Genomic DNA, 13783 nt, shown 5'->3' on the forward strand with positions numbered 1-13783 from the left:
AATAATAATATATGCTAAGATAATCACATTTAGGCATATACATATATAAATTAATTGATATAAGAATATTCTATATTCTTTCAAATGAAATTATACATATTATATATAAAAATTTTTAAAAGATGATAATTATGCAAAATGTTGATACTTTTATAGGTGAAAATATAAGTATTGGTTTATTTTGTTTAATTAAAATCAATTCTAAAGGAGTATTAAATTTAATACATGATGTATCATTGTAGTATCTGATACTACGAATTGATCTTATTGATGACATTGCAATGATCATTGAGATATTTAAAGAGAAGTAACTGAACAGAACTTTAACATTTGATTTATTATCAATTCTAAATACTACATAAAAATGTCATATGAGAGATTAGGAATTGAATTCTATCTGAAACTTTTGAGTTTTTATAAATAATGTAGGCTGGGTATTAATTTATATTCTAGTCCTTCAGCAGAGTATTTGTGATGGAAATTATAATCTGTAAAGAACCGAATTATGGTGGTCTCTTGATAATGATTAAAATATTCAATCTCATTTAAAAGAATCCTTAATGATGATAGATGCCAGTGGTTTTCAACCCATGTTCTGCGGACACACTGGAAGTGTTCCATGAAAAAAAATTATTTTAAAGTTTTTATTGCAAATTTATTCCAATGTATATAATATATTTCATTATTTATGGATAATTACTATTTTATTCAATACAATAAAGTATATTTATTAGTTTATTGATTCATTGTTTCATAAGAATAGTAAACATGAAATTGCTTATTGATGTTAGAATATATTTATGCTATAGTAAAATGTATATGAATAGTGTACATAACCCAACAACTACAAACCTGAAAAATAATCGCATTATAATAGCCCAATATAATCCTGTAGTTGTTGGCTTATTTCATATGAATGATGTTCTATAGCCTCAGAAAGGTTGAGAATCACTGCATTAGACATTCACATAATATTTCATATTTTTGCAAGTTAAGTAATTGAAAAGTTTAAAATACAAGCCATGATATAAAATTCCACTAAATGCAGATATTTGAAATTCATCACTGCCTTAAATATAAATACAGTATTAATAGTAATTCTGTTTACTAATTGTCATGCTTATAATTAAAGTTTGAAGTTGAAACAAGAATTATAGCTGATCTAAAAATTAATGTATTTTAAGCCAATAGTCTTGGCTTTGTAAATAAATAAATTATTCTTAATACAGTAAGAATAGAGAATTTTGCCAAAGAAATTTAGATATATTTTTGTTGCATTATTTCAATTTTTGCATAAAATTTATGAAGTAAGAGAGAAATAAATTTTCAATTTGTCTATAAGTTATCTATCACAAATTGTGATATCAAAGAAATAACTTAAAAGTGTCACAAATTACAGACCAAATATTTATTAATACACATAATTCCAGAGTTACTTTTTCTTAGTTAATGTTCTAGAAAGTTTTAATTACATGCTTTATCTATAATCAATATAAATAATAAATTATGATTTTAAAAGATAAAATATATACTGTATATTCATTCCAACAATTGTTAATTTATAATTTTATTTTATTATGTATGGTATTATTAGATGGACATTTGTTTAATTTGATAATTTGACATCAATGTAAACCATATGTTCAAATATTGTTTTATAATAATCATAAGATATGTGCCAACACACATTATTATTTTATTTAACACATTATTGTTATTATTTAACATAAGTGCAGCTTTCATTCCTATTTTTTACATTATTCATGCTGCTATTTAAGGTATATTTATAGCATAAAATTTATAATGAAAAATGTGTCAAGTATTTTTAAAATTAAAATATAATTCTGACCAATTTTTCTTATTAAATTTTAATAGTTCTGCTATTTATATCTTTGTTTTTGACAGCTTATAATGTCTAATTTTCATAATTAAGAATATTTTATGATAAACGGTTGGTTTTTTTTAATAAGCATATTATACTTTGAAAGATTCTTAAAACTCAATTCTTTATCACAGTATTATTTTAATATCAATTGTATAGTGAGGTTAATTATCTAATTGTCAGAGTGTTGCTTCTAACATAACTGTCAGTTTATATATATAAAAATAACAGTCTACTTCCAGGAAGAACTGAAGGTTAATAAATGTTATATAATTATTAGTTTATAATTTAATGTATAGATAGTATAGATATCAGTTGAAAATATATAACAGGTATTTGTTAAATATTATGAGTATTTTACTGTATAAAACTTAATGTTTTAACTTGTTGATATATTATTATATATGTTAAATTAGCATCTTTAAAATAGGCCTTACAGTTATTAATGTCATAGGTGCTGATTTTCCCCCCCAAAGAAGTTGGAGGGTTGCTCTCTGGAAAGATCAAAATTTGAGAAAATACTGAAGAGATTCTAGAGGAATTTGTGTTCAGTGAGAACCAAATGCTAAAAATAATGCAAAAATGATCAATGATGATGCTATATTAATCATTTAATGTATTATATTTGAATGTCTTTAGAAAAAAAATAAATGTATTTTTTTTTTTTTGCATTAATTTTTGCATTCTGTAGTAATGAACCTAAGATTGAAGAGTTTGGTTGATGATAAAATCAGGTGAACTAGTCTTATTAAAATTTGTACCATAGAGTCTGATAAGATGCTGAACCACAATAGAAAATAACTATCAGATTATTGTTATTTTTAATATTATTGTTTCTAGAGTTAATTTAGTCTGTTCCTAACAATTTTATGAATAAAACTCTAGAAACAATAATAGTCTGTCCCTAATAAATTTTATTTGCAATTTAAAATAATTATCTTGTTAATTTACAAATAAAATTTTAGGGACCATTAGAGCACCCGAGTAACACCAAAGTCTGCACCTATTACTAATGTTAATAAGTGTTTCGAATTTAATGTGAAAAATCATTGTTTATAATAAACAACACACACAACCATTATTCCTAAATTAGAATTTAGATTTATAAAAATTGTATTTGTTGTATTATATACATATATATTGTATATTATGCTCTTGTTGAAGAGTTTGTAAAAAAATTATTAGAAAATGTATTTCTTATATATAAAAAAATGTTATGATTAAATGCACTGAATTATTGTATTGTGTAGTACGAAAATAGAAAATAAATTGTTAATATAATAATTGTTGAGAAATTTTAATTCATGTAAAATCAGTTTTGTTAACAGTTTATTGTTCATCAGCTGATATAAGGTGCTTCTAACCGCCGCAAACTACAGCTTTTGCTAGCAAACGTGCGCTAGCACACCCGATGACGTCAAAGACCGCACCCCTTTCTTCGTACTGGTGTGTTTATCCCTTTGCTAGCACAGTGATATGAGCGTACGCTCGCTGTTGACAGAATTCAACAGACAAAGCAGTCACGCTAGCAATTCAGAGGATAGAAAATGGATGCCTGCACGAACATGTCGTCAAGCGCCGAAAAAGAAATAATAGAATTTTACCGATGTAAGTAAATTACACGATTAATGCATTCAGTATTGAAAAGAAAACAGTGAAATCGTTGTATATATTTTCGGCTAGTTTATGTTTTATGTTTGTTTTCCCATGCTGTTTCCAAGTTCGGAACGAAAACGGACTGATTACAAGTATAGGTTATAATAAAATCTTTGTTCTATAGCCAATCCACATCTGTGGAATCCAAGTCATGCGGACTACTACAAAAAGAATAAAAGAGATTCCACACTGACAGAATTAAGAGAACTTTTAGCTTCTAAACACGGAACCAACATCAGTTGTAAGTAGACTATTTTATTTGTTGTGGGCTAGTATATTTAGTAATACAATTTGGTTCAGAAGATGCCAAGAATAAATTATAGCCCTGGCCTACATCCTAGCACACAAGGCAAATTTATCACAGTTAGGGTTTCTCATTTCCCGGGATTTCGGGAAAAAAGTGAACTGTTTCTCGGGATCCCGGGATATAATTAATTATTTTTAAGATATAAAGAATATCTTGAAATCGAATGATATGATTATTTTTCATTTTGTAAAGTAATGTAAGCGTTCTGCAACCTTCAAAATAATAATAATAACGCTGTGTAAAATATATATTACAGTAGAGCGTCGTTTATCCGAATCAATTGGGGACTGGGGTGGTTCGGATAACTTATTTTTCGGATAACGAATTATGTACGAAAAAATATATTAATTTATCCCATGTTGAAATTTCTCTCCGTTGCGTGTCGCTTCGCGTTGAATTTTCGTCGATGTTAAGCCTAACGAAGACTATTGTATCGTTAAAAATTATTTTTTATTTTGTACAAACAAAATAAATTTATTGAAAAATATAAAAACAATAAAAAATTATACTTCAGATGTTAATTTAGTATCAAAAACGTAAAATATTTGAGTAGCCCGAGAAATAGCCGAAGATTGCAGCGCCACAGCACTAGCGAAAATTTAAATTTGCCAACTGGAATGCTTTCGGATAAACGACGCTCTACTGTAATTAATTAATTTAAACCTTTGAATTACGTAGAAATTTTCACAAATAGAAAAGATTTATTAAAGTTTGTTGGAAACTGCTATAACTTTAAATCAGTGCAAAGTAGCCAAATCTGGCAACTCTGCTACATAATACAAAATATTATTGTAAATTTTTATAATAAGATTTTAAAAAGCAAAGATGGTCAATACTTTGATTACTCAATCTCGTTCTTATTTTAGTAATGAAAAGTCCTGCTACCGAGAACGTACTTTCCAATTCAATTGATATGCGTGGAATTGTCTTTAATGTAGGGGCGTGCAGTGACATTTGATGATAGGGAAGCTGTGTTTCTATAAGAAGCCGACTTCCAGGGGCAATCAGTTAATTCTTTCTTTAAATGTATTTTTAATAGATTATTTATCTGACGTACTTAATAAATAAACAAGTTCAATATAATTACCTCTGTTATTAGTTTCAATAGGTTTCCTTTGCCCTCTAAATGCCAATTCTTGCTTTGATAAAAACATATAACATCTATTTATTTAGATATAATATATCTATTACCCATAATTATCTCGTTACAATTTTCAATATTTATTTTATATTATTTACTAATGTTAAATTCTATTCCGCTTCGATTTCCAAATTGCTTCAAATACGAAAGAATCGACGATTTTTCGTGTCTTTTGCCAGCTAAATTGTCAAAGACATTCTTATTCCACACACTAATTTCACTCTGTAAATGCATTTTTATGCATTTACAGAGCCATTTTATCGTGAAAATATCGAACAAATTTTTTTATTGAAGCGTTTATATTTAACTTAGGCATTGGCCGTTCTCTTTTAATAATGTTTTCTTTTTCATTATATGATCTCGAGCCAAAACTTTTTTAAAATAAATTTTCAATATCGCAATTACATTCCGAATCGCTAGCCACGATATAAGGGCTAAAATTAAAAATAAAATTATAAAAACTTACTTGGTGAAATAAAATGTGTGGTGGATATACATACCTGGTACAAAATATTCTTCAATTGTATGAATATACTTTTAAAGAAAATTATAATTAAATATAACTTTGTAATGAAACGTACATGAAAATAACATAAAATATTCTTTACTCTTTAAATCTTAACCACTTAGTCAAATAGCTCCCTACGAGTGGAATCAGAGACGGTCCTGCTAGGTGTGCGGTGTGTACTGTACATGCACGCGGGCTGCCAAATCCCGAGGGTGCCGATACCCTCGGGATTTGGCAATGTCAAATGTTTCTTTTGTCGCATCACTAATATACCTCAAAAGACGCGACAGGGTTCTTGTAAATTTTAAACGTTTCTCACCATAGCTGTAAAAGTCTAAATATGTTAAACTTAATAGATTGTCCGTCTTTTGTTTTCTAACTAATTCGTTTTAGGACCAGGTGTTGTCCACGGAAATTTCCAAAATTTACAACTTTTCGGTCACTCTCGTCGAACTGGAAAAATTTCTGTCTTTATTACATCTAATACAGTATTTCGAAGAAATCAGTCCCCACTGTACTCGGCTATAGATTGGTTCGGTTAAGCTTTTGTTTAAGTAATATTCCGGCTCTTTCATCAGGGTTTTGTTTATGTCCCCAATTCCCTAATCGCTTAATTATTTAAGTACTTCTTAAGTAGAAATAAGTCGAAACCAGTTACTTTGTACTCGAATATTTGTAGTCTCGGGAAAAAGTGGAAAGACAAATTTTTATGACAAACGGATACATAAATCGTAAATTTAAGGAAAATAAATTCTAGAGCCTTTTCTGTACCTCGTGCATCTCTCTCATTCATTAAATTTAGTTGTAAATGACACTGTCGAAGTAACAGTTAATTTTTTAAACATTATACAAGAATGTACACGTTTTTTTTCTACATCCCCTTAGAGATGGGATATACGAAATCGTAATATCACTGGTTTAACATCGAAATCCGTGAGTAATATAAAATCGGAGAGCGGAATAAATATATCAAATATTTTAATGGATTTTTTTAACTCCCGTCAACTATACAGAACTATCGTAAAAACATACCAGTAAATTCTTATTGGTTGGGTTAAGTTATAAATCTACTCGTTATTCACGTAATCGGCCAAATATCTAGTGGGCGGGCGGCTAACGGCCCGGAACCGGTCCCAGATAGAATTGGAAGCGTTGGAATGTGTAGCATCAACTCAAGGTGGTAGGCTTCCACCGGCTAAACCGGGTGTGGTTGCCTCTCTGTAAAGCGCGTGCGCAAATCTGGCTTTTTGGAATCTGACAATACAGAGATTCCACTCCACCACTAATATTCGAATATACAATAGCAATCTTATTTTTTTCACGTGTAGTATAGAAATTTGTAATAAGATATATAATGCGGTTATAATAAAATATTTGCGATTATTTTCATATAATTAAAATTAATATGTATTTATTTTTTATAAAATACAAGGGAAGCGGCGCTTCCACCGCTTCTAATGACGGCATGCCACTGCTTTAATGCATTTAAGAGAAGACAGGTGTTATGTGTTTTTTTCACCTGTAGCCTGGAAAATTTCTAGTTTGTTTTCGAGATGCGTTACAGTACTTATTTTGCTGTCTAGTATTCTTGATTTGTCTACCTCGGCTACTTTAATAGCGGCATCAAGCTTACAGCCCGATAATTCGGCAGTTCGTTTGGCTTTAATAATCAGGTTTATAAAGAAAAACTTTACACTTCTTTCTTAAAAATTCACTTTTTTTTTTTTAAAATATGCGGGATTTTCCGTGATGAGAATTTCTCGGATTAAAAAACAGCCGGGATCCTGTTGAAGAAACACTAGTCACAGTGATAGCAGCATTTCCAAGTTACATGCTTACATAAATATATGATACAGTAGGCAATATACATGTATATAATAAGCTATAGTCTATTCAGTCATACCCCAATTATGAAACTGATCGTCTAGCACAGTGTTTCTCAACCTCTAGCGAATCGTCGCCCCCTACAACGTAGTATCGCCCCCTTCAATAAAACCGTTACGTAGTATCGCCCCCATCACTTCAAAATTCCGATGCCCAGGGCCAAGGCTAACGCCAAATTCGTACTGCATTGAATAGACTAGTGACTAGTATAATGTTATTTGTTTAATTATTGTACGATATAACGAATGAAATATCTAATTATTCTTAATATAATGTTTTACTATATCGCTCAGAAAATTGTTTTTCGCCCCCAAAATATAAATTGTTACTAATCGCCCCCTCAACATGGAAAAACGNTAAGAATTTATTATTTAGGGTAAATCTCTGCTTTGGATAAGATAACTATAGACTACATACATTATAGTTTATAAAACACCTTTTAAAGATATATTCTTTGTATAGGCCAATCCAAAAATATTTATTAAGATTACGTTAAATTCCATGTCAAACAGTTTACATTAATGTAACATTTCATAAAAAGAAAATTTTATTTTATAGAGTTGTAAAAATTGTACTCCTAGAACCTATTTCCGGTGTGACAAAAAATTATTGTTGATAAAGAATTGTATTACTAATGTAGAAGACAGTATTATATAAAAATTATGGAACAATGAATCAAGATCATCTAGAGCAGTGTTTCTCAACGGGGGCGATATCGCCCCCGTTGAGAAATACTGGTCTAGCAAGTAAAAATAAACGTTTCCATTATAATTTACAGCAAACAAGATCCTTAGCAAAAAATTCAAAAATATGAAGGATGCATACAAGAGGGAACTGTCAAAGCTACAAAAGTCAAAGTCCTCTGGAGTGGGCACCAACAATGTGCACAAAATCAGATTTATGTACTTCAACCAGATGGATTACCTGAGGGACTACATGCAGGCAGACGAAAATGAGGATACCATCAGCCTCATCACCTCCCTTGAAAATGTAAGTGCGAACATAATGTAGGATACATAACTGTATGGTATGATGGTGGCAACAGTATAGTTGCTAACCTAGAACACTAATTGTCTCACAATTTTCTATAATTTGGTAGCTGTCTATTCGTTCTTATGTATATGTCTCTTTAATCTAGAAAAATTCCGGTAGACTACCTTACAGCTTCAAGGTCAGGAACATTATTTATTGAAATTGATATTTCAATAAATAATGTTCCTGACCTTGAAGCTGTAAGGTAGTCTACCGGAATTTTTCTGGATTAAAGAGACATATACGTAAGGACTGTTGTCTCCTTGTACCAGTGGCGTACCGTGGGTGTCAGCCGCCCGGGGCGGAGGAAAATTTCGGCCCCCCTTATTTAGGTATTTCAATTTAAAAGACCAAAATTCAGTTTTGTCAAAGAACAAGCAATGAAATTCCGTGCTAGTGCAGCGACCTGTTTAAAATAGTTCTATTGGATATTAGTGGTGTATATGAACGCGAATGAATCGTACAAAAAAAAGAGGTCAACAGGTTTCGCAGGATTTCGTCGGATTAAAAATTACTGGTTCACCCGGACGGCGAGCCGACTCCCGGACTGTCCGGAGTCTATACTATAGCACTATCGTAGGCGCGATGCAAGTATACGTTAGGATGTTTCAAATTTTTACAAGATATTATTATTATTTATTGTGCAATTTTTCCGCCCCCTAAAAGGTAATTTTGCCGTCCCTGCCGCCCCACTACGGTACGCCACTGTCTTGTACCAATTATGGATGATTTGATGTACGAATATCACATTCTTAACCGTATTGTAGAGTACGTACATGTCTAATGCAGTGCTGGTATTGATTTCAGGACAAGTGTAGTCAACCCATAGTTACAGAAGCAAATGAGTTCCAAGAGCTATCTTTCACCGTAGATCAAAGCATGCAGCCAAATACCTCAGCAAGTAGCCATGCTTCAATGAACTCAGGAAGCCGTTCAGTAACGCCAACATCAAACAGTCAGTGGTTTAATCCCCATCCGACGGATGATGGAGTTACAGTCGGCGGACAAGATAAAAAAAGAAAGCGACAGAAGACATCACATGTGTCATCTTCCTCTCTTCGTTCCGAGCTCTATAAAAGGGCTATAGACTACCTGGTAACCAAGCCCAACAACCCCCCAGCATGTGTAGAACAAAATTTCGGTAACCACGTCGCCCTCAGCTTAATGAACATTAGTAAAGATCTGCGGGAAGAAGCAAAATACGAAATACAGGGTATTTTGTTGAAATATTACAAACAATCAAGGACTAATTCTTAAAGCAATAAACTAACATTTGTTTGGCGATGCATTAGTCTACTTTATAATATATTGTTTAATATATGTTTGTTTTATTATATTACGTTTAATGCTCTCAATTGTATTGTACATAAACAATATCTGATACACAAACCGATATTGCCAGTATACTGCAACAACATCGGACATGAAAAATGTTTTGAAGTTATCTCTCACAGCTTTCGCCTCTGCGTTGTGAAAATTGGAGTAAGTGATTTGAAAATGTGGAGGCCGAGGGGGGAGAAATTAAAAACTCAATGAACGATAATATGTGATATATATCGTCATCATCTCCCTTGCCGTTTGGATTGCCGAGCGGTAACAATCAACGACATGTGGAAGCAGTTGAGTCAGAGATAGTTGCTTCGTTTACAAACAACACAACCGTTTATTAAACACGAAAGAAGCTTACAAGATTTCCGCGATCTTGGAAGTTCTGTGGGTCTTCCTCTCCTATCCAAGATAGTCCCATTTTGAAGGAGTGTCCCTTGTTCGCGAATGAACCATTCCATCATGTCTCGACGACTCCGGGACGATGCGGTCGCCTTCCGTTGACGGAAAGATGTCGATCCGAGGTCCGGGAGATGGAGACGAAGATGGGTGCGAGACACACACACAACAACAGATCCGTCACTTGGAACTTTCGGGAGAAGAAGTCGTCGCGTCCTTGAATTTCCGGGGTTTTATCCGTTTTCTCTCAGATTCCCCTTTCCGATTGGTTTCTCCTCGTCACATGATGACAATTCGAAACCTTTTGGGGCGCGGGAGAGGTCAAAATCGAAGTTTAATTCGATCTCCAACCTGAAATGGTCGACGGACTTACATTCTTCTATTGTTTAAAAGTTAGCGTCGCGTTTTCATAAAATAAAAATCTATTTCTAACTACTATATATTTTTTTCTCTAAAACAATTATTTTAGCGCGAATATTAGTGAGGGTTCGGACCTGTCCAGAGCCTCACATTCATATAAAAGTCTATTTCCAACTACTATATTTTTTCTTTAAAAAAATTATTTTAACGCGAATTTTAGTGAAGGTTCGGACCTGTCCAGAGCCTCACAAAAATTCCAAAAGCGCTCTCCACCACTTGGTGGCCACGTGAAATTCTAAAAAACAATCAAAAGATATGTTTAATCCAACTACTGCTCTACCTACCAGTTTTCCAAGATCACAGATTTTTTTATTATCCTATCAACCCTTTTCCACTGATACAATGCTGAAAGATATACAGTTGCATTAGCCACTGAATGCATATCTGTAATTGCATATCCATTCTTCCAGAGTCAAGTCATTTCCACCATAAGGTTTGAGAATATACGGTTTCAATCCAAAAGCGTCATCGGCTACGAAGACATGGAGTGGATATACTGTATCTTGATCTGGAAGTGGATGGGCTAGAGCAGTGTTTCTCAACGGGGGCGATATCGCCCCATGATCCATGTTCAGGGAGCGATTAGCAACAATTTATATTTTGGGGGCGAAAAACAATTTTCTGGGCGATATAGTAAAACATTACATTAAGAATAATTAGATATTTTTTCATTATATCGTACAATAATTAAACAAATAACATTATACTAGTCACTAGTCTATTCAATGCAGTACGAATTTGGCGTTAGCCTTGTCCCTCCGCATCGGAATTTTGTAGTGAAGGGGGCGATACTACGATACGGTTTTATTGAAGGGGGCGACGATTCGTTAGAGGTTGAGAAACACTGGGCTAGAGGCATGTCAAGAGCATTTACATCTACAAATTCCTTCAAGTTTGCAATTGTTTCATACACCATCGCTGATTCGTATGCCAACGTCAACATATCTAGAAAATGTAAAAAAAAGAACCACCGGAAGTAATCAACGTTGTTGGAAATGCACTTGTTTTCTATTTTGATGTACACATTTTTGTTAACAAGATGTTGAAGTCCAGAATAGACTTGTTTATTAATTAACCTTCTGCACATCAACTTACCGAAATGTATAATTTGCATCCACAACTGCTAAAAGGACAATGGAGTCTGTTCCTTTGTAATTATGGTAATGAGAACCACTGTTGATTGGCTTCTTCATCACAATGTGCTTCCCATCAATAGCCCCCAAGCAATGTGGCACATTCCACCGATCTTCAAACAGCCATCCAGTGTTCTTTTGAGGTTGGTACTTGAAATGTATATTTCAAGGTCTCGTGCAAAGCTGCACATGTTTCCATGATTATGTTGGATACGATTTTTTCACCAATTCTAAACTCCCATGTTAAGTCTCTAAACGTAATTCCTGTGGCTAAAAACCGGAGCGTAACAGTGAGTCTCTCAGCAGGAGATATTGGCTCCTCAAACTTTATCGTTTGCTTCTGAATTCTGGGGGAAATTTGGTGCAAAAGATGCTGAAACTGGTTTTCTGTTATAGCAGCCACTCCTGGAAATAAACATGCAATTTGTTAAACCAGTTAGGGACTTGTGTTGGAACAAACCTAATATTTGCAAAATACTCGCAAATATTTTTATAAATTTATTTATTTTTCATCATCATAATTTCACAATTTCTACGAAAATAGGACAAATTAATAATTAATCCGGGCCACGAATTTGAAACAGAACAGAGGGTCCTCGCCCGTTCGAGGTCTTGTTACTGCGACTTTACCATAGACGGCTCTTTTTAGACAATAATGTTAATGAAATCATAGCTATTTCATAATACTAATATTATTCATTTATTAATTTATTATTTGAATCCACCCTGTGGGCACTAAGAGAGGCCTTTTTATCAAGCTGTCAGGTATACAATGAATATGTTTTGGAGAAAAAGGTCAAATCGGGAATTATTTCATAATAATAAAAGCGGGTTGCGTTTATTTCAAATACAGCATTTTAATCTCTTGTCCATCCGGCCATGTTTGTATACGTTTATAAATTTATAATTAAAACAAGTAAAACGGCAAAACCGTATTTGGAACAAGACTATGTCTCGGAGACTCACTACTAAGCGGAATCACTTTGACGCTCAAGGCGGGTCTCGTTCTCATTCTCCAATCTTCTTTGATATCGGTGCTTTTGGACGCGACCATTGAACCTTTGCTGGCCATAACCACGAGGGCGTCCACGATGTATTTTCGATGAAATTAACCTATCCAATTTCGAAATTTCTCTCCGTTGCGTGTCGGCCTGGGTTGAATTTTTGTCGATGCATAACGAAAATTTTCCGTTTTTGAAAAAAATAACCGTGGCTATTGTATCGTCCGAAATTATTATTTTTTTATTTTCACAAACAATATACAGTTTAACCCGATTATAACGTCATCGGATGTAACGACAACCCTAATATCAGGGCCGTGCCGTGGTATGAGGCAGAGATGCGGCCGCATCAGGCAGCACCGTGAGGGGGCAGCATAAAAAACATTTAAGGGGCAGAATTTCAAAGACTTGCATCATACATAGAAAATCTACCGCACGGCCCTGCCTAATATAACGTCAAATTTTTATCGGTCCCACGATTTGACTATACTAGATAATGTTAAAAAACCTACTTGTAACGACACCCTGTTTTAATGTCATATTTGAAGCACTCCCAAATTTACAAAATTAGATTACAAATTTTATTTAACATAGAAGAAAGAAACTACGTGTTCACTCCTAAGGTTAGAGTTCACTTCTTAGAATGACTTTTTTTATTTTTATTATTATACTTTTTAAAACTCTTTCCGCCCTGTGGGCACTAAGAGGGCCTCTTTTTTGCAAGCCCATTATGGGTTCGGCCAGACCCACAATGGGGCTGCCGGGTGGTGAGAGACGGGGCCCGACATATCCGAACGGACCACCCCCCGAAAAACTCCTGGGGATTTTTCGACCCGTTTGGATTCGAACCCGGGTCCCCCAGAGCGGTAGGCTTCTTAGAAGGACTATGGGTGGTCTGGTGGTACTCTGCCCTACCTGACTTCGGTGGGGTGATGTAGCTGTTTTGCCTGTTTGTAGAAGAGGGTCGCCATTTTGTATTTTATTTTGACTCGATTCTCGGTCCCCTGACTACCTACGAGTCTGGATTTTTTTTATGCGCAAATGATTTGGGTACTTAATACCCTGTGCCAAATATCAACTCTCGACATGTACTC

At 33.5% G+C, this 13783-nt stretch overlaps 2 protein-coding genes across 2 annotated transcripts; one reads left to right on the forward strand and one right to left on the reverse strand.

The window, feature by feature from the left end:
* The first annotated feature begins 8 nt into the window (after nucleotides 1-8).
* Nucleotides 9-9667, forward strand: LOC111633838. The gene is made up of 4 exons (XM_023378473.1): nucleotides 9-3490; nucleotides 3663-3779; nucleotides 8157-8368; nucleotides 9218-9667. Exons 1-4 carry the CDS (start codon nucleotides 3430-3432, stop codon nucleotides 9665-9667), a joined length of 840 nt encoding a protein of 279 aa, XP_023234241.1. The 5' UTR covers nucleotides 9-3429.
* A 1253-nt stretch (nucleotides 9668-10920) lies between these two features.
* LOC111633839 lies at nucleotides 10921-12760 on the reverse strand. Its single transcript, XM_023378474.1, has 3 exons — nucleotides 12748-12760; nucleotides 11914-12093; nucleotides 10921-11063 (listed from the first exon to the last, which is right to left on the reverse strand). The coding sequence occupies exons 1-3, from the start codon at nucleotides 12758-12760 to the stop codon at nucleotides 10921-10923; spliced, it is 336 nt and encodes a 111-aa protein (XP_023234242.1).
* Between the last annotated feature and the right edge of the window lie 1023 nt (nucleotides 12761-13783).

This window comes from Centruroides sculpturatus, unplaced genomic scaffold (assembly GCF_000671375.1).
Source record: "Centruroides sculpturatus isolate CEXI.00-Female unplaced genomic scaffold, Cexi_2.0 scaffold690, whole genome shotgun sequence".
In the NCBI taxonomy this organism is placed as follows: domain Eukaryota; kingdom Metazoa; phylum Arthropoda; class Arachnida; order Scorpiones; family Buthidae; genus Centruroides; species Centruroides sculpturatus.

Excerpts from the sequence above, each read along its gene's own strand:
- LOC111633839 (XM_023378474.1), bottom strand. Across the intron at positions 11,064-11,913 it reads AACATGGGAGTTTAGAATTG|ATCAAGATACAGTATATCCA; the intron begins GTGAAAAAATCG and ends ATCCACTTCCAG.
- LOC111633838 (XM_023378473.1), top strand. The coding sequence starts at position 3,430 with ATGGATGCCTGCACGAACATGTCGTCAAGCGCCGAAAAAGAAATAATA. Across the intron at positions 3,780-8,156 it reads ACACGGAACCAACATCAGTT|CAAACAAGATCCTTAGCAAA; the intron begins GTAAGTAGACTA and ends TATAATTTACAG. Across the intron at positions 8,369-9,217 it reads TCATCACCTCCCTTGAAAAT|GACAAGTGTAGTCAACCCAT; the intron begins GTAAGTGCGAAC and ends TATTGATTTCAG.